Source organism: Salvelinus alpinus, chromosome 20, assembly GCF_045679555.1.
Source record: "Salvelinus alpinus chromosome 20, SLU_Salpinus.1, whole genome shotgun sequence".
In the NCBI taxonomy this organism is placed as follows: domain Eukaryota; kingdom Metazoa; phylum Chordata; class Actinopteri; order Salmoniformes; family Salmonidae; genus Salvelinus; species Salvelinus alpinus.
Window position 1 is genome coordinate 52,251,455 of NC_092105.1, and position 21,070 is coordinate 52,272,524.

Sequence of the window (21,070 nt, forward strand, 5' to 3'; positions counted from 1 at the left end):
GGAGCTAGGAACACAAACATTTCGCTACACCAACAATAACATCCGCAAATATGTGTATGCGACCAATACAATTTGATTTGTCCGCACACATACTGGACTCTACCCACACCCCAACACACACACACGCATAACATGCGCACACGCATACTGACGCCACACACACACGCTGCTGCTACAAATCAGTCTATTATCTATCCTGTTGCCTAGTCATTTTACCCCTATCTATATGTACATAGCTACCTCGAACCCCTGCATATCAACTCAGTACTGGTACTCCCTGTATATAGCCATGTTATTCACTGTCTATGTATTCCTTGTCACTATTTCTATATATACACCTGTAACTGTGTTGTTGGAAAAAGGACACATAAGTAGGAATTTCACTCTTAGTCTACACTGTTAGTTTATGACAAATGTGACAAGTAAAATTGTATTTGATTTGATTTACATTCATAACAATCACCCGTACGACACAACATCTCTTCTGTGTGATAAACCGCTGCAAAGCTATTTCATGTCAAAATATGTTATTTACTAGCCAGTGGTGATGGGCTGCGTGGAGTTATGTTCTAACATGCCGTTATTAGCAGCAGGAAAAAGCTACTCTCATAGGATATGGTGCTGTTATTTTGAGTTTGTGATATTTGTCTTCCATGCTACGCCAGTATTTTCTGTTCAGTTTGTTTTTATACATTAAACACTTTTTTGTAATGCGTCGACGCTACTATCAGGATGGTTGTATACACAAAACCAAAGCCGTAATATTTGGATCAAAACAGAATGAACAATCTTGTGCAGGACATCGCATTCTGTCGAAAGTGTCACTTACCTGGTAGTGACTCTGGATCACTCGCTCTCAGGTCAAGCTATTGCGGCAAGAGTCGTCACCAAAAGTGACAACAAGCTCAAGTTTTTATAGTGCAAAATGAGGGAGTTTGACACCAGGATCAATAAATTGTTGTTGACAACATTAATACAATGCCACTTTGATTACGCCTCTTCATGAAGAAAATGACGCCGGTGGTACAGAACAACATGCTCAGATACGGTGCCTCCAGAAACTATAGTCGACACGGCGCCCCGCCGCACCGCCACGACAGGTCGGCCGACGAATACTCCATCCGCTGTGCCTTCAACCGGCCTCCGTCGGACGTCGGAGCAGACGTTTCTACTAGCCCCTGGCTACTAACTTTAAACGCTGTGTCGCCCGCGTGCTAGCATAATAACGACTACTCCGCGGCTTCCCTGTTCCTTCGATTGCTGCCCCCTGGACCCTATGATCACTTGGCTACATAGCTGATGCCCGCTGGACTGTCCATTAATCACGGTACTCCATTCTGTTTATTTATTTATTATTATTTTTGGGTTGTTTATCTGTCAACCTCATCCGCGAACTCAGGCTCTGTGTGTAGTTAACCGACCCTCTCTGCCCATTCATCGCCATTTTACCTGTTGTTGTTTTAGCTGATTAGCTGTTGTTGTCTCACCCGTTGTTGTCTTAGCTAGCTCACCAAATCAACACCTGTGATTACTTTATGCCTCGCTGTATGTCTCTCTCATATGTCAATATGCCTTGTATACTGTTGTTTAGGTTAGTTATCATTGTTTTAGATTACATTGGAGCCCCTAGTTCCACTCATTATACCTATGATACCTCCTTTGTCCCACCTCCCACTCATGCGGTGACCTCACCCATGACCTCATCTTATCATCACTCAGTGCTTGGGCATACCTCCGCTGTACCCGCACCCCACCATACCCCTGTCTGCACATTATGCCCTGAATCTATTCTACCATGCCCAGAAATCTGCTCCTTTTATACTTTGTCCCCAACGCTCTAGGCGACCAGTTTTGATAGTCTTTAGTCGTACCCTCATCCTACTCCTCCTCTGTTCCTCGGGTGATGTGGAGGTAAACCCAGGCCCTGCGTGTTCCCAGGCACCCTCATTTGTTGACTTCTGTGATAGAAAAAACCTTGGTTTCATGCATGTCAACATCAGAAGCCTCCTCCCTAAGTTTGTTTTACTCACTGCTTTAGCACACTCCGCCAACCCTGATGTCTTTGCTGTGTCTGAATCCTTGCTTAGGAAGGCCACCAACAATTCTGAGATTTCCATACCCAGCTACAACATTTTCCGTCAAGATAGAACTGCCAAACGGGGAGGAGTTGCAATCTACTGCAGAGATAGCCTGCAAAGTTCTGTCATACTTTCCAGGTCTATACCCAAACAGTTTGAACTTCTAATTTAAAAAATGTACCTCTCCAGAAATAAGTCTCTCACTGTTCCCACCTGCTATCGACCCCCCTCCGCTCCCAGCTGTGCCCTGGACGCCATTTGTGAATTGATCGCCACCCATCTAGCTTCAGAGTTCGTTCTGTTAGGTGACCTAAACTGGGATATCCTTAACAACCCGGCAGTCCTACAATCTAAGCTAGATGCCCTCAATCTCACACAAATCATCAAGGAACCCACCAGGTACAACCCTAAATCCGTAAACATGGGCACCCTCATAGACATTATCCTGACCAACTTGCCCTCCAAATACACCTCCGCTGTTTTCAAACAGGATCTCAGCGATCACTGCCTCATTGCCTGTATCCGCTATGTGTCCGCGGTCAAACGACCACTCCTCATCATTGTCAAACGCTCCCTAAAACACTTCTGCGAGCAGGCCTTTCTAATCGACCTGGCCCGGGTATCCTGGAAGGATATCGACCTCATCCCGTCAGTCGAGGATGCCTGGTCATTCTTTATAAGTAATTTCCTCACCATCTTAGATAAGCATGCCCCGTTCATAAAATGCAGAACTAAGAACAGATATGACTGGACTGAACCAAGGGCTATGACTGCCCTTGACCAGCACAAAAACATCCTGTGGCGGACTGCAATAGCATCGAATAGTCCCCACGATATGCAACTGTTCAGGGAGGTCAGGAACCAATGCACGCAGTCAGTCAGGAAAGCAAAGGCTAGCTTTTGCAAGCAGAAATTCGCATCCTGTAGCTCTAACTCCAAAAAGTTTTGGGACACTGTAAAGTCCATGGAGAACAAGAGCACCTCCTCCCAGCTGCCCACTGCACTGAGTCTAAGTAACACGGTCACCACAGATAAATCCATGATAATCGAAAATTTCAATAAGCATTTCTCAACGGCTGGCCATGCCTTCCTCCTGGCTACTCCAACCCCGGCCAACAGCTCCGCCTCCCCCGCAGCTACTTGCCCAAGCCTCCCCAGCTTCTCCTTCACCCAAATCCAGACAGCAGATGTTCTGAAAGAGCTGCAAAACCTGGACCCGTACAAATCAGCTGGGCTAGACAATCTGAACCCTCTCTTTCTAAAACTATCCGCCGCCATTGTTGCAACCCCTATTACCAGCATGTTCAACCTCTCTTTCGTATCGTCCGAGATCCCTAAAGATTGGAAAGCTGCCGCGGTCATCCCCCTCTTCAAAGGGGGTGACACCCTAGACCCAAACTGTTACAGACCTATATCCATCCTGCCCTGCCTATCTAAAGTCTTCGAAAGCCAAGTTAATAAACAGATCACTGACCATTTCGAATCCCACCATACCTTCTCCGCTGTGCAATCCGGCTTCCGAGCCGGTCACGGGTGCACCTCAGCCACGCTCAAGGTACTAAACGATATCATAACCGCCATCGATAAAAGACAGTACTGTGCAGTCGTCTTCATCGACCTGGCCAAGGCTTTCGACTCTGTCAATCACCGTATTCTTATCGGCAGACTCAATAGCCTTGGTTTTTCTAATGACTGCCTCGCATGGTTCACCAACTACTTTGCAGACAGAGTTCAGTGTGTCAAATCGGAGGGCATGTTGTCCGGACCTCTGGCAGTCTCTATGGGGGTACCATTGTGTTCAATTCTCGTGCCGACTCTTTTCTCTGTATATATCAATGATGTCGCTCTTGCTGCGGGCGATTCCCTGATCCACCTCTACGCAGACGACACCATTCTGTATACTTCTGGCCCTTCCTTGGACACTGTGCTAACTTACCTCCAAACGAGCTTCAATGCCATACAATACTCCTTCGGTGGCCCCCAACTGCTCTTAAACGCTAGTAAAACCAAATGCATGCCCGACTAGCATCACCACCCTGGACGGTTCTGACCTAGAATATGTGGACAACTATAAATACCTAGGTGTCTGGCTAGACTGTAAACTCTCCTTCCAGACTCATATTAAACATCTCCAATCCAAAATCAAATCTAGAATCGGCTTTCTGTTTCGCAACAAAGCCTCCTTCACTCACGCCGCCAAACTAACCTAGTAAAACTGACTATCCTACCGAATCTCGACTTTGGCGATGTCATCTACAAAATAGCTTCCAACACTCTACTCAGCAAACTGAAAAAACAACAAACACTAAGTCTCACTCACTCACTCACTCACTCACTCACTCACTCACTCACTCACTCACTCACTCACTCACTCACTCACTCACTCACTCACTAACCAATTCAAGCTTCTGCAAAGATAAACAGAAAACACACCTATTTTAAAGGTGAAATCATAATGAGTAATAGAACACACCTGAGTGTCATAATTGTCTCTAGGATGGTCTCTGCTGCCCTCTGGTGACAGGTGGATCCATGACAGTAGCAACCACTATGCTTGAAATAGAGAGTGGTACTCCGTAGTGTGTTGCATTGGATTTGCCCCCCCGAACATAACATTTTGTATTCAGGACAAACCGTTAATTGCTTTGCAACATTCTTTGCAGTATGACTTTAGTGCCTTTTTGCAAACAGGATGCATGTTTTGAAATATTTTTATTTTGTACGATGCTTCCTTCTCTTCACTCTGTCAATTAAGTTAGTATTTTGGAGTAACTACAATGTGGTTGATCCTGTAATTTGGTGGAAATTATCCAACCATTATGTAGAAATGATGTTGAATATAATAATAAGCTACATTTATCAATCTGACACCATTATCATGTGAATGCTATAGCCCCATAATCGTATCCGGTGGGTATAGCCAAAGTAGGGAGCCTTGCGAAACCACTCAGAATTCTATAAGATGCACGTGTCTAGGTTTACCATTATGCAATTAATCAGAGACTAAGGGACAAGGAGCTAATATCTTGCGATCAATGTCCTAGCATTAAATTATTGAGTTAACCTTAGCTCAGAGTTGCACAGTTAGAAGCTAAACACATGCTATGTGTATAGTGTACAAATAGACCGACTAAGTTATAAATGTATAGTCAATCAAATAATTACTCTGTAAAACAAGGAATGCATACTCAATTCAACTAATCAAGGAAGAGTTAACACTCAAACAATTAAAGTGTACATGAAACACATGACACATTACAGACTACTCAGAGTAAGTGACTAAATGATTGACTGGGAAATGATCACCAGTAGGCTAAGACTTAATGTGGATACACATGTTTTTAGTTCAGAATAATCGCTAAGAGAAAAAATGAAGAGAAGCGCTTAATAACAACTTAATAACAACGCAAAATCTGAACAAATTCACTGTCTTTTTAACTAAATTCAAGCAGAAACTCACACCCAACCTGAATTAGCATGTACAGTATTTGCACTTTGCTAGTAAAAACAATAGACAGGGAAACACACCCAGATTGTAATCTAATCAACTCAATTTAAATGATAGGAGGGCACCCCTGTGTCACTTCTCTTTGAACTATCCACCATCCAACAAACAAAATAACACAGTTTCCCTGTAACAATAAATCCACAGCACTTACAGTACAATGAAACATATTAACATTCGTACATTATTATGAATTCTAAAACATGAAAAAGTTTCATCTGTCTTCACATTAAGTTGTCCATGCTCTGGGTGGCAGGTAGTCTAGTGGTTAGAGAACGTTGGGCCAGTAACCGAAAGGTTGCTGCATTGAATCCCTGAGCTGACAAGGTAAAAATCTGTTGTTCTGCCTCTGAGCAAGGTAGTTAACCGACCGTGCGCCGAAGTCATAGATGTTGGTTAAAGGCAGCCTCCCGCACCTCTCTGATTCAAAGGGGTTGGGTTAAATGCGGAAGACACATTTCAGTTGAAGGCATACAGTTGTACAACTGACTAGGTATCTCCCCTTCCCCTCTCAGGGTTCTGTGGAAACATCCCTCCTTGTAGAAAACCACAGATGAAGGTGTTTAACCCCACCCAAACAATGTCATAAATCGTGATTGAGTCATCACGCTGAGCCTCAGTGACCTCATTGACCAGCAGTTGCGAGTATTACCTTCTCTCATTTTCCCACTACAATCCATCCTCCGTTTTCTCCTATTACAGCCAATCAACTTTAACTGTTTTAAAGTCACTATTGGCCTCATGATGAAATCTCTGAGCAGTTTACTTCCTCACCGGCAACTGAGTTAGGAAGGACGCCTGTATCTTTGTAGTGACTGGGTGAATTCATACACCATCCAAAGTGTGATTAATAAATTCACCATGTTCAAAGGGATATTTTTTATACCCATCTACCAATAGGTGCCCGTTTTTGTGAGGCATTGGAAAAACTTCCCTGGTCTTTGTGGTTGAATCTGTGTTTGAAATTCACTGCTCGACAGAGGGACCTTACTGATAATTGTATGTGTGGGGTACAGAGATGAGGTAGTCATTCAAAATCATGTTTAACACTGTTATTGCAAACAAAGTACATGCAACTTACTATGCGACTTGTGATGGACATTTCTACTCCTGAACTTATTTAGGCTTGCCATAACAAAGGGGTTAAATATTTTTTGACTCAAGACATTTCAGCTTTTCATTTTAAAATAATTTGTAGAAATGTCAAAAAAACATAATTCCACTTTGACGTTATGGGGTGTTATGTGTAGTGCAATGACAGAAAATCACAATTTAATACATTTTAGCTAGTGAGTTCAGGGCAGCTGAATTGTGCGCAGCATAGGGTGGCGTACAATTGGCTCACAATTGGCACAGCATCGTCTGGGTTTGGCATTGTAAATAAGAATTTGTTCTTAACTGACTTGTCTAGTTAAATAAAGGTAAAAAAAACTGGAATGTTTCCAGTAGAACAAAGAGTAGCACAGATTAAACTTAACAGTTGCACAACATCATACGACGTACTGCCCCTGGGTACTTGAACACAAAGCTTTACAGGTTGAGAGCTTCAAGTTACTTGGTGTGCACATCACCAACAAACTAACATGGTCTGAGCACACCAAGACAGTCGTGAAGAGGGCATGACAAAACCTATTCCCCCTCAGGAGACTGAAAAGATTTGGCTTGGGTCCTCAGATCCTCAAAAGTTTCTACAGCTGCACCATCGAGAGCATCCTGACTGGTTGCATCACTGCCCGGTATGGCAACTGCTCAGCCTCCGACCACAAGGCACTACAGAGGGTAGTGCGTATGGCCCAGTACATCACTGGGGCCAAGCTTCCTGCCATCCAGGACCTCTATACCAGGCGGTGTCAGAGGAAGGCCCTAAAAATTGTCAAAGACTCCAGCCACCCTAGTCATAGACTGTTCTCTCTGCTACCACACGGCAAGTGGAGCGCCAAGTCTAGATCCAAGAGGCTTCTAAACAGCTTCTACCCCCAAGCCATAAGACTCCTGAACATCTAATCAAATGGCTACCCAGACTATTTCCATTGCCTCCCCCCTTTTACACCGCTGCTACTCTCTGTTGTTTTCATCTACGCATAATCACTTTAATAACTCTACCTACATATACATATTACCTCAATTACCTCGACTAACCGGTGCCCCCGCACATTGACTCTGTACCGATACCCCCCTGTATATAGTCTCGCTATTGTTATTTTACTGCTGCTCTTTAATTACTTGTTACTTTTTATTTCTTATTCTTATTAGTATTTATTTTTTTAAACTGCATTGTTGGTTAGCGGCTCGTAAGTAAGCATTTCACTGTATGGTCTACACCTGTTGTATTCGGCGCATTTGACTACTACAATTTGATTTGATTTGATACATGGTCCAGCATAGCCACAATACAAGAGCCAGTCCACAATTGCAAGGTGTTTAGAGGACCACATTGGAAATAAGTGTTTTAACCCTTTTTATGTGTCATCCTCTGGGTTTCTTGTCCTCTTAAATACTGTTTTTAACTGTACAACTTGTGTAGAAAACCCTTACAGTGCTCTTGGACATTTTCTCTCAGCCCTTTCTAACTCACAAACTCTGGGAAACCTTTTCACTCTGCAGAGGTACTGGGGAATGGGTTTTCCATTGCTTACAGACACTCTGCCCCCTGAGTTTCACACCCCTGCTTCTGGAAAACTCCATTTGCTCGAAGCAACTCTCCCCTGACCTGTCAGCCAATCATTGGCCTAGCAAGAGGCAGGAGATCCTCCAACACAATCTCCAAACTCTTCAGTTACATTTTGGAGCCCGTGTTGAGCACAGCCTCTGTATACCCCTGGCTGCACACCAGCTCATCAGCTGTACTTTTCTTCCTGGACAATCCTCCACCCTGGACCTCCTAACTGTGTTACTGTGTCACTGTGGACTCATAACAGGTTAGGTTTCAGTTTGTATATATTAATCCTTCCGTATGTTATAAGGCCTTACTACTATGTAACTGTATGCCTTATCCAGTCTTTATATGCAAGTAATTCCTACATGGGTACTAGCCAAACTGAATATCCTGTTTATCTAGCCTCTTGGCATAGTTCTGGGCACAGTACATTTTCTAGGCCATGAAGAGTAGTCCTTCCATTGTTTGAAAGTGTAACCCAAGATGGCTACCGGGTGGTCACTGTTATGCATCCAGTATGGCCGATCGGTGATGTCATCTCACCCGGTCACTTCCTCATACAGTCCTAGCCTCTACCAAGATGGCTGTCTGTTTACTTATTAGCATTGTTAGCCCATAGCATGCTACCTCAAGCCGCTAACTTCTGATACCCTGTATACAGTTTGATATAACGGCCTATAGCCTGAGGCATACTAGCCTGTACCCTAGCCTAGCGTGCTAGCCTACAGTTATTGCCTATGCTTACTATTTTATGCTGTTTCCTACTGCTTTGGCCTTTTAGCACACACTGTTCTTACTTTATAGCTTACTGTGTTAAGCTATAGGTACTGTGAATGTGTATATTGTATACTATTCTAGCTAACTGCTAATGTACATAGTGTTTTTATGTATATATTATGTCCTATGTCATGCTCACTAGTCCAGTGGTATTAGCCGCTACATGCTAATCCCTAGTCATTACATTGTGTACATTACAGCTATTATTGTTACATAGCAGTGCTATTACTGATAGCATATGTTACATGCTACATTGCTATTAGCCTGCCACCAAAACCGATGCCACGACGGACATCCCTTCACACTACCAGGTCAGTGCTGGAACTAATCCTGCCTCCACGTCTCCTGTCGCCATTCCTTCCAACGAGCCGCACCCAGTTCTGTCTAATGTGCTCCAGTCAGCCAACCCGATGACGTAAGTGCAGCCAGACCAGCAAGTGCCCGAGCCTGCTCCACGATGGCTGCCCAAGGCCCAAGTCGTCCCAACAGCCATCCAAGCACCATCCTGCAGTCCAGCCGGTGCCACCACAAGCATCACCTGAGCCAGATAAGCATTTGCAAGTATTGCATTCTGCCCTGCGACCAACAGAGCTCCAGCGAGCCGAGATGTCACCAGACACTGGGCGAAAAGGGTCAACATCCGGGGATATCTTTATTTATATACAGTACCTGTCAAAAATGTGGACACACCTACTCATTCCAGGGTTTTTCTTTAGTTTTACTATTTTCTATGTTGTAGAATAATAGTGATGACATAAAAACTATGAAATAACACATATGGAATCATGTAGTCACCAAAAGAGTGTAAACAGATCAAAATATATTCAAAGTAGCCACCCTTGGCCTTGATGACAGCTTTGCACACTCTTGGCATTCTCTCAACCAACTTCATGAGGTAGTCACCTGGAATGCATTTCAATTAACAGGTGTGCCTTGTTAAAAGTTAATTTGTGGAATTGATTTCCTTCTTAACCTCTCTGGGGCAGGTTAAGTAAGTAAGTAAGGGCAAACGTCCCACCGGCCAATAGCCAGGGAAAATACAGCGCGGCATATTCAAATAACATGATATAAAAATCTAACTTTCATTAAATCACACATGTAAGATACCAAATTAAAGCTACACTCGTTGTGAATCCAGCCGACATGTCAGATTTCAAAAAGGCTTTTCGGCGAAAGCATAAGATGCTATTATCTGATGACAGCACAATGTCAACAAAGAGAGAGTAGCATATTTCAGCACTGCAAGCACGACACAAAACGCAGAAATAAAATATAAATCATGCCTTACCTTTGACGAAATTCTTTTGTTGGCACTCCAATATGTCCCATAAACATCACAAATGGGCCTTTTGTTCGATTAATTCCGTCGATATATATCCAAAATGTCAATTTATTTGGACCGTTTCATCCAGAAAAACACAGCCTCCAACTATCGCCACTTCTCTACAAAATATATCAAAAGTTACATGTAAACTTTACCAAAACATTTCAAACTAATTTTGTAATACAACGTTAGGTATTTTTAAACGTTAATAATCGATCAATTTGAAGACGGGATGATCTGTGTCCAATACAAAAGAAAACAAACTGACGTAACTTTTTTCGTAACGTGGCTCTCTCAAAAAATTTACTTCATGTGACCCTTATTTACGATAGCCCTACTTCTTCAGTACACAAAGGAATAACCTCAACCAATTTCCAAGGACTGGTGACATCCAGTGGAAGCGGTAGGAACTGCAAGCAAGTCAATTAGAAATCTGGTGTCTCTAAAAAATCTCATTGAAAAGACAGTGACATCAAAAAAATACAAATTCTGAATGGTTTGTCCTCAGGGTTTTGCCTGCTACATAAGTTCTGTTATTCTCACAGATATGATTCAAACAGTTTTAGAAACTTCAGAGTGTTTTCTATCCGAATATACTAATGATATGCATATCTGATATTCTGGGGATGAGTAGCAGGCAGTTGAATTTTTGCATGCTATTTTTCCGAAAGTGAAAATGCTGGCCCCTGCCCACAAGAAGTTAATGCATTTGAGCTGATCAGTTGTGTTGTGACAAGGTAGGGGTGGTATACAGAATATAGCCCTATTTGGTGAAAGACCAAGTCCATATTATGGCAAGAACAGCTCAAATAAGCAAAAAGAAACGAAGGTCCAACATTACTTTAAGACATGAAGGCCAGTCAATCCGGAACATTTCACGAATTTCAAGTTTATTAGAGTTACCAGCCTCAGAAATTGCACCCCAAATTAATGCTTCACAGAGTTCAAGTAACAGACACATCTCAACAGCAACTGTTCAGAGGAGACTGCGTGAATCAGGCCTTTCATGGTCAAATTTTTGGTTCCAACCACCGTGACTTTGTGAGATGCAGAGTAGGTGAACGGATGATCTCTGCATGTGTGGTTCCCACCGTGAAGCATGGAGGATGAGTTGTAATGGTGTGGGGGTGCATTGCTGGTCACACTGTATGTGATTTATTTAGAATATAAGGCACACTTACCTAATGGGATGGCGTATTGCTCATGGCTACCACTGAATTCTGCAGCAATACGCCAACCCATCTGGTTTGCATTTAGTGGGACTATCATTTGTTTTTCAACAGGACAATGACCCAACACACCTCCAGGCTGTGTAAGGGCTATTTGACCAAGAAGAGTGATGGAGTAGCCTTCCACAAGCTTCCCACTATAAGTTGCCATCACAAACACAGAAACAGACAAACTAGACACACAACATAGAATGCCCACCCAGCTCACGTCCTGACCAACACTAAAACAAGCAAAACACACAAGAACTATGGTCAGAACGTGACAAATACCTTGACTTTGTTGTCCTTAAGCCATTTTGCCACAACTTTGGAAGTATGCTTGGGGTCATTGTCCATTTGGAAGACCCATTTGCGACCAAGCTTTAACTTCCTGACTGATGTCTTGGGATGTTGCTTCAATATATCCACATAATTTTCCTACCTCATGATGCCATCTATTTTGTGAAGTGCACCAGTCTCTCTGGCAGCAAAGCACCCCCACATGATGCTGCCACACCGTGCTTCATGGTTGGGATGCTTGCAAGCATCCCCCTTTTTCCTCCTAACATAATGATGGTCATTATGACCAAACAGTTCTGTTTTTGTTTCATTAGAACAGAGGACATTTCTCCAAAAAGTATGATATTTGTCCCCATGTGCAGTTGCAAACCATAGTCTGACTTTTTTATGGCGGTTTTGGAGCAGTGGCTTCTTCCTTGCTGAGCGGCCTTTCAGGTTTTGTCGATATAGGACTCGTTTTACTGTGGATATAGATACTTTTGTACCTGTTTCCTCCAGCATCTTCACAAGGTCCTTTGCTGTTGTTCTGGGATTGATTTGCATTTTTCGCACCAAAGTACGCTCATCTCTAGGAGACAGAACACGTCTCTTTCCTGAGCAGTATGACAGTTGCGTGATCCCGTGGTGTTTATACTTGAGTACTATTGTTTGTACAGATGAATGTGGTATCTGTAAACAATTGTTGGAAAAATTACTTGTGTCATGCACAAAGTAGATGTCCTAACCGGCTTGCCAAAACTATAGTTTTTTAACAAGAAATTTGTGGAGTGGTTGAAAAACAAGTTTTAATGACTCCAACCTAAGTGTATGTAAACTTCCGACTTCAACTGTATTTTTTACATAATACAAGGACCCGTTTTGACTTGGAGCGCCACTTTCAAAACTACTGGCTGAAATTATACAAAAGTTTGTGAGCATCACTTTAAGTGTTCAGGCCAGGTATAGAGACTTTCGCTATTAGTCACTATAGGCCTTAAGATGGCTTTCATTTTGTTGATGCACAACCCAAGATGGCTGCCCCCATGGTCATATTGTAGAGCAGGGGCCTTCAACCTTTTCTTGCCCTGGGAACTCCGGCCAGGCAATCCGGCGATTGAGGGACCTCCATCATATGTTTGCGAAACATGTTTTGAATCCGGTGAATGCAACACACTATTACAGCTTATTGTGAAATAGACACAAATTAGGCACACAGGCACACAAAAAGTCCACTTTTTTGTGTGTATTACACCATTTTCAACCCCAAGGCATTTTGTGTGTATTACACAATTTTCTTTCTTCGTAACGCATTTGTGCACAATACACAAATTCCAATTTGTTGTGGATATCATTAGCCAGGCTAGCTAGGTGGCTAACGTTAGCTAGGCTAAGGGTTAAGAATAGTGGTTAGGTTAGGTTTAGGGATTAAGGTTAGGGTTAGTTAACATGCTAGCCAATGTAGATAAAGGTTTAGGAGTTAGGTTAAAGTGTTAGAATAAGGGAAAGCGTTAGCTAACATGCTAAGTAGTTGCAAAGTAGCTCAAAAGTAGTAAGGAGTTGCAAGGCAGCTAATTAGTGAAAAAGTTGTCCATAATGAGATTCACACAACCCTTGGGTTGCTAGACGTTCACATTATACACCCACCCATCCTCCCCGACCAACCTCCCTCTTATTGTTTCTGTATTAAGTAACGTACTGTCTTTATCTGTGATTGAAATGCACTGTATACAAAATGGTGTACTGCACAATAAAAAAAATGTACTATTTCGTGTGCCTGTCACAAATTTCCAATAAGCAATTTGTGTCTATTTCACAATAATCTGTGATTCTGGTTTGGTGAATGACAATGGCAAGGACAAATAATCAACATTTTAAAATGAATAGATTTGGTAGATAGTTGTTCATTCTAATGACCTCCCCACATTATACATTGAACAAAAGTATAAAACGCAACATGTAAAGTGTTGGTCCCATGTTTCATGAACAGAAATAAAACATCCCAGAATTTTTTTGTTGAAACTCACAAAAATATTATTGATCGTATTTCTGCACTAATTTGTGTACGTCTCTGTTATTGAGCATTTCTTATTTTCCAAGATAATCCATCCACTTGACAGGTGTGGCATATCAAGAAGCTGATTAAACAGGTGCACCTTGTGCTGGGACAGTAAAAGGCCACTCTAAAATGTGCAGGTTTGTCTCACAACACAATGCCATAGATGTCTGAAGTGTCAGGGAGCATGCAATTGGTATGCTGACTGCTGTAATGTCCACCTGAGCTGTAGCCAGATAATTTAATGTTTGTTTCTCTACCATAAGCTGCCTCCAACGTAATTTTAGAGAATTTGGCAGTACGTCCAACTTCTTCTGGTGGGTTGTACATACCCACAGCTGTACAAACTGTCCGAAACCGTCTCAGGGAGACTACAGACCGGTGTCGTAACGGCTTCAGTGGGTAAATGCTCACTTTCGATGGCCACCGCCCGCTGGAGAAGTGTCCTCTTCACATATGAATCCCGGTTTCACCTGTACCGGGCAGATGGCAGACAGCGTGTATGGCATTGTGTGGGCGAGCGGTTTGCTGATGTCAACATTGTGAACATGTTGGCGGTGGGGTTATGATATGGGCAGGCATAATTTACAGACAACGAACAAAATTACATTTATCTATGGTTGAATGCACAGAGATACCGTGACGAGATCCTGAGGCCCACTGTCGTTTCCATTCATCCGCTAGCCATTACCTCATGTTTCAGCATGATAATGCACGGCCTGATGTCGCAAGGATCTGTACACAATTCCTGGAAGCTGAAAAAAATGCAGATACTCGTTTGAATACCCCTGTTCGAGAGGACTACTGTTCACACATTAACATAGTCTACGTAGCCTAGCTTGCCAGCTGCTGTTGTTCATATCAGCCATATTTGCCAATGCCGCTGGCCCTTGCTAATGTTAGAATGTCAGTTGTGCTACTACATACTGTGCAGTGTATTACACCCGCCAGCCCACGGACTAGCTAGCGTGCTAGCTCATCGCTTTGTATATATTGTTCCCTTTGGGTGCTATGCTCGTGTATTAGCCTATGATACAAGCTGCTGTATGATGCCTTGATGTAACATTGCCCTATTGCCATAGCACATTGTGACTGCATAGTTATCTGGTATGCTATTGCTATCATGTACATTCTCTATTGTCGTTATACAGTCACTAGCCTGTTATTACCACAATGTAAACACATTCTCTGTATTTCTCTCTCTTGTAGAGACCACGACCACTAGTTCCCTCCTCTGTAAAGTTGTGCATGTGTGCCTTCCTTGGGTGTGGAGTAAAGTGTCAATTGTATCCTTGTCTCCTGCTAGTCATTATCTGTCCTTTTATCGGGACTCTGGGACAGTTGTACCTATACTAACCTATTTCGGAGCCCACCGACCAACAGGTGGCGCCCTTCTTTTTTTGGCCTTCAGAAAAGCCATATACACTGATGGTACAAAACATTAGCAACATCTTCCTAATATTGAGTTGCACCCCCTTCTGTCCTCAGAACAGCGCATGTGCACGTGAATTTGTATACAGGTCCTCACTCACACAAAGACATGCAGGCAGATACCAATGCATGTATGAATACATATGCAGATGCACACTGGCACAGACACACACACACACACACACACACACACACACACACACACACACACACACACACACACACACACACACACACACACACACACACACACACACACACACACACACACACATAGACACATACTTAAGCAAGGCGAGTATCAGAGTTTGAAGATCTCATCTACATACAGCTTGTGTTGAACCAAAGCTGTACAATTGTATAGCTGAATGACACTTTTTCAATGTATTTTACCCTAAACAAAATGTATCAATCAATCAATGTTTTATTCAATGTTCTTGATGTATATACTGTACATATTCAGTATGTTCTTATGTTCTTTTTTTGGCCCTCAGACAAGCCATATATACTGAGTGTACAAAATATTAGGAATACCTTCCTAATATTGAGTTGCACCCCCTTTTGCTCTCAGAACAGCCTCAATTTGTCAGGGCATGGACTCTACAAGGTGTCGAAGGCGTTCCACAGGGATGCTAGGCCCATGTTGACTCCAATACGTCCTACAGTTGTGTCAAGTTGCCTGGATGTCCTTGGAGTGGTGGAACATTCTTAATACACATTTGAGTTATTCCTGATGTATTAATCATTCATAAAATCATTCATAAGATGTTGAATATAAACATTTTAAATAAATCCTTCAAAAAAAAGCATCCAACCACTGCTCTAGACCAACTGAGTGTTGCATTCTAAGTGTGTATCTAACTGTCCTCTCCGGTGCGGTGTGTTAAGGGCTGACAGCGGCAGCGGCGGCAGCTGCCAACGCGGCCATCGCCGAAGCCATGAAGGTGAAGAAGATCAAGCTGGAGGTGATGAGCGGCTACCACGGCAACGCCAACCAGCATGGGGCAGACGGTGAGAACGGAGACGTCAGCTCCAGTGTGGGTGAGTCAGTCATTGTGCCCTTCACACACACACACACACACACACACACACACACACACACACACACACACACACACACACACACACACACACACACACACACACACACACACACACACACACACACACACACACACACACGCACGCAAGCGTACAGGTGCATGCAGGTCTTCACACTCACACAAAGACATGCATGCAGATAGCAATGCAGGTATGAATACATATGCAGACGCACACCGGTACAGACACATAAATAAGCAAGGCGACTATCAGAGTTTGCAGATCTCCTCTACCTACAGCTTGTGTTGAACCAAAGCTGTACATTTGTATAGCTGAATTCCACTACAAGCCACTACAAGCTTGTATCCAGGCTGTATCACAACCCGGCCGTGATTGGGAGTCCCATAGGGCGGCGCACAATTGGCCCAGCATCGTCCGGTTTTGGCCGGTGTAGGCCATCATTGTAAATAAGAATTTGTTCTTAACTGACTTGCCTAGTTAAATAAAGGTTAAATAAAGAATAAAACAAATAATTAAAAGCTTAAATGCACCAACAGCTCAAAGATACTCTCAAGCTAAGGTACTGGATTCCAAACATACCTATTCTTGCCAGTGTAGACAGTTCAGAGAATACAGGTTCAGTTGAAACATCTACAAAATATCCTTATATGTTCACTGCAGTTCTAACTTGGCTAGTATATTAAGTTGGATGTCTATAAAACAATTGTATCATTATTTGCATTTGTCCACGTCTTTGTAATGCAATGGTACATTCCATCTGTAAAGTATTTTTCTCCACTGCGCTGTAAAATCCCCCGCCTTCATATCCAATCTAAAAACAACACAGACATTGTTAATACAAAGTTTAATCCATGAACACTGTATCCCAAAGCTATTAGCCATAAACTCAGTCTCTAATTTATTTTATTTAATCACAGCAAGAGCATTGCTTTTTCAATATGTGCCATTTCAATTAATTATTAGCCCACAAATGCAGACGGATTTTGCTCATATCGCCACCGAGCCACTTAGCGTATTGTGGAAAATTATAATATAGTGTTGAATTATTATGAGGCCATTACAAATTATAGGCTCCATGTAATCCCTAAAGCTTTGATTCACTAAATAGTGTTTTCGATTCACTTACTCTTACTAAGTGTCTCGACAGAAGTACTTGACACTGTATATTTGGGCAAAAACAGGATGCTGTCACTAAGCAGATTGAACAGAGCACAATTCATGAGCTCTGAGGTCGTCAATCCTCAGAAAATGAAAACGGGTCTACGGCCAATGAGAAAACGAGGCTACGAGGTCACCGAAATCAAGATAAATGGGAATAAGAACAGCAAGGCTACGGCAATGGAGCTAATAAGAAACTGTTTTATCTTTTTACAATTTAAATTGTAACCTTGAGCACACGGCCAGCCAGCCAGCCAGCAACACATAAGAAAGCACTCCCTGAAGAATCATAATTCTGTTGAAGGGAGCAGCGGTGTGTGTGTGTGTGTGTGTGTGTGTGTGTGTGTGTGTGTGTGTGTGTGTGTGTGTGTGTGTGTGTGTGTGTGTGTGTGTGTGTGTGTGTGTGTGTGTGTGTGTGTGTGTGTGTGTGTGTGTGTGTGTGTGTGCATATCTGTGTTTATTTCTCTTGATAGGTATGTGTGTGTGTGTGTGTGTGTGTGTGTGTGTGTGTGTGTGCGTGCGTGCGTGCGTGCGTGCGTGCGTGCGTGCGTGCGTGCGCGCGTGCGCGCGTGCGGTCACGACATTAGCTCCCTGAATGAAATATATGACGGTGGCGCCTCTTGGCCCCATCCACAATCAATTGGATTATTTTCCTTTAATATTTACTTGCAGCGATGAGTTGCTCGTGTGCATGGTGATGAACAGTCTGCCACTGGTGTTTGAAGGTGACCTGTCACTGCGTATGGACAAATCTCTCTTGCAGAAATGTAGAAAATAAATCATTAGGGGCTAGGCAGGCAGACAGAGGCCCCATCTCTCTTTCTCTCTCCCCCCTTTCTCTCTTTCTACCTCGCCTGTCTCGAATTCTCTCTCCTCCTCTCCCCTCTCACTCACTCTCCCTGGATTTAAATTGGCCTCAGATTTATGATTTGAATTAATGCTTCGTTTGGTCAAAGGAATGGCTTGCTGGGACAAATGATGTTTGGTACCGAAGCCATCCTTATATTGATTACTGGGTGTCGCAGCAATCTCTTGTTTATATCAGCCCCTCTCATGTGACAGGGGTGGCCAGCAGAAGTCATCTAGCTAATCCACAGGAGATACAGTGTAGTCTCTTCAGATGGAAGAAAGGAACAGAGAGAGAAAGGAATATTTACTGGGTAAAGTATGTGTCATCATTTAGTTTTAGCGAATCACACAACTGCGAGGAGTGGCTCCTTAAAAAAGATGTGCACAAGACATGTAAGGCACACGCACAGGGGAGGGTTATAGGGAAGGTGTTGTGGGAGATGATTGGTTGGTGCCAATGCCTATGCACTGGGAGTTTCTCCCGGTCTTTCTGTATTGGCTAAAGAAGGCCACACCAGACTCTTTCTCTTTTGGGTAGAAGAGTCTGGGAACAAAATGAGTATAGTATAGTCTTATCAGATGGACGACGTAAAATAGAAAAAGCAACGTTCGGTCAATGTTTCAATTGCTAGTTGCACATAAAGGTTCGTTAAAATAGACCAGGGAGGGTCAGCTATTGTAAAGTTTAATTTCTTCTCAATTACTTATCTGGTTAAATGAAATAGCCATATTTGCAAAGGGATCTCTTTCATTGCTAGGGAACATTTATTGCGTTAAAACAAAAACAGATCATTTGACGCATACCATGAAGAGCATAAATGTTTTGCTCATGTTTTGCAATATAATCTGCTTCACTCGCAGCACTCAGGGCCTTCCTTCGGATATTGCTTAGGCTAATGCCTATACTTCCCTGCAGTACTTAGTCCCATGTCTAGCTTGGATTCCTGCATGCCTAAATATGTCCTGGTCTATAGTCCATTATGCCTGTGGAATCCAGGCCTCTAAATCACTTGACAGATATAGCTGTATGACTGTGCAAGAGGGGAACTTGATTTGGCCACTGCCTTGTTGGGCTCTGTTGGTCTGGACTCAATGCAGGGCAGTGCTGATGAGGAAGTGAATAAATGCTCTGTTTTAAAGAGAAAGAGAGAGAGAGAGAGAGAGAGAGAGAGAGAGAGAGAGAGAGAGAGAGAGAGAGAGAGAGAGAGAGAGAGAGAGAGAGAGAGAGAGAGAGAGTGTGAATAGACATCAAGTAAAATAGTAATTCTGAAGGGTTGAAGGTGATGATGATATTGTAAGAATTGTATAATACTACTACTACTTGTTCTAGATAAAGGAAGAGACAGAGTTAGAGACAGAGGGATAAATGCAGGCATAGACAGCGGTATAGAAACAAGGCAGACACAAAAGCCGAGACAGAGAAATAAGGACAAATACAGAGGTAATGCTAGAGGCAGAGGCAGGGACAGAAATAAAGGCAGGGACAAAGGCAGAGACGGAGACAGATGCAGAAACAGAGAAAGGGACAGAGGCAGAGAAAGACAGAGGCAGAGACTGTGAAGGACACCCTGTTCTGTTGGTGGAGTTGGACTGTTGTGTTGACGTCAATGGAACAAGCTAATGTTTCTCTCCCACACATGAAATATTAATCACATTGTTTCCCCTATATTGGTATTCGTTGTCGCCACTAATTTTCCGGGTTGTTAAAATATTTTCAGTGTACGCTTAAATGACGCAAGCCTGATATAAAGTATGTACATGGGGCCCCCCATGGGGCCCCGACTGATTTTGCTGTGTTTAAGTCACTTAAATAGCATAAGAACACAGCATGAGCCATGGCCAAATGTGTAGAATTGCAGGAAACTAGCTTTAAAACTGTAAAATGTTCTCTCCACCCAATGTCGAAATGTGTGGAATTGGAGGAAATTAGCTTTAAAACTGTAAAATGTTCTCTCCACCCAATGTCGAAATGTGTAGAATTGGAGGAAATTACATTGCAACATTAAGTCTCTGTGGCTAAGAGAAGGGCCGTTAAAATGTTGTGTTGGAGACGGCACCATTGGCCTTGTCCACTCTGACACACCGTCTCCAACCCCCAATAACCTTGCCAACGCTGCTGAAAAAAAGGCCTAGGGGAAACACTGAATCACAATTAGACCTTCCTGTTTGCATCAACGTTATTATTTAGCAGGAAAAACATCCAGCTAGCTCAACTCAACCCAGACAAGTGACCACACATCCTGTCAAAGGGGAGGAAGGGAGGGAGAGTGTGTGTGTGTGTGTGTGTGTGAGAGAGAGAGCTTGTTCTCTGATTAGACAAAACGTTTGTCTCTCGCTCTCTTTGATTCTCCCTGACAGTCTTGTGAAGGAGGTGGTGTGTGTGTGTGTGTGTGTGTGTGTGTGTGTGTGTGTGTGTGTGTGTGTGTGTGTGTGTGTGTGTGTGTGTGTGTGTGTGTGTGTGTGTGTGTGTGTGTGTGTGTGTGTGTGTGTGTGTGTGTGTGTGTGTGTGTGTGTGTGTGTGTGTGTGTGTTTATGTGTGAGTGAGCATCCATGTTGCTTTCAAAGGGGGCTCAGAGGCCCTCACAATGTGTACAATGTGGATTGTTCCTGTGGCTGTCAGGAAATGCCACAATTACAGATCACAAAACCAGGTTAGAGAACGTGTGGCACTAGGCCTTTCAATGGGATAA

The 21,070-nt window shown here is 43.1% G+C and overlaps 1 protein-coding gene across 4 annotated transcripts in view; it reads left to right on the forward strand.

Moving 5' to 3' along the window:
* LOC139547064 (dachshund homolog 1-like) overlaps window positions 1–21,070 on the forward strand; it is a 272,848-nt gene that overhangs the window by 178,919 nt on the left and 72,859 nt on the right. For all 4 annotated transcript variants that reach the window (XM_071356122.1, XM_071356123.1, XM_071356124.1 and 1 more), the window contains exon 3: window positions 16,200–16,352. In XM_071356122.1, the coding sequence (XP_071212223.1) occupies window positions 16,200–16,352 (153 nt within the window). The remainder of the gene's footprint in view (window positions 1–16,199; window positions 16,353–21,070) is intronic.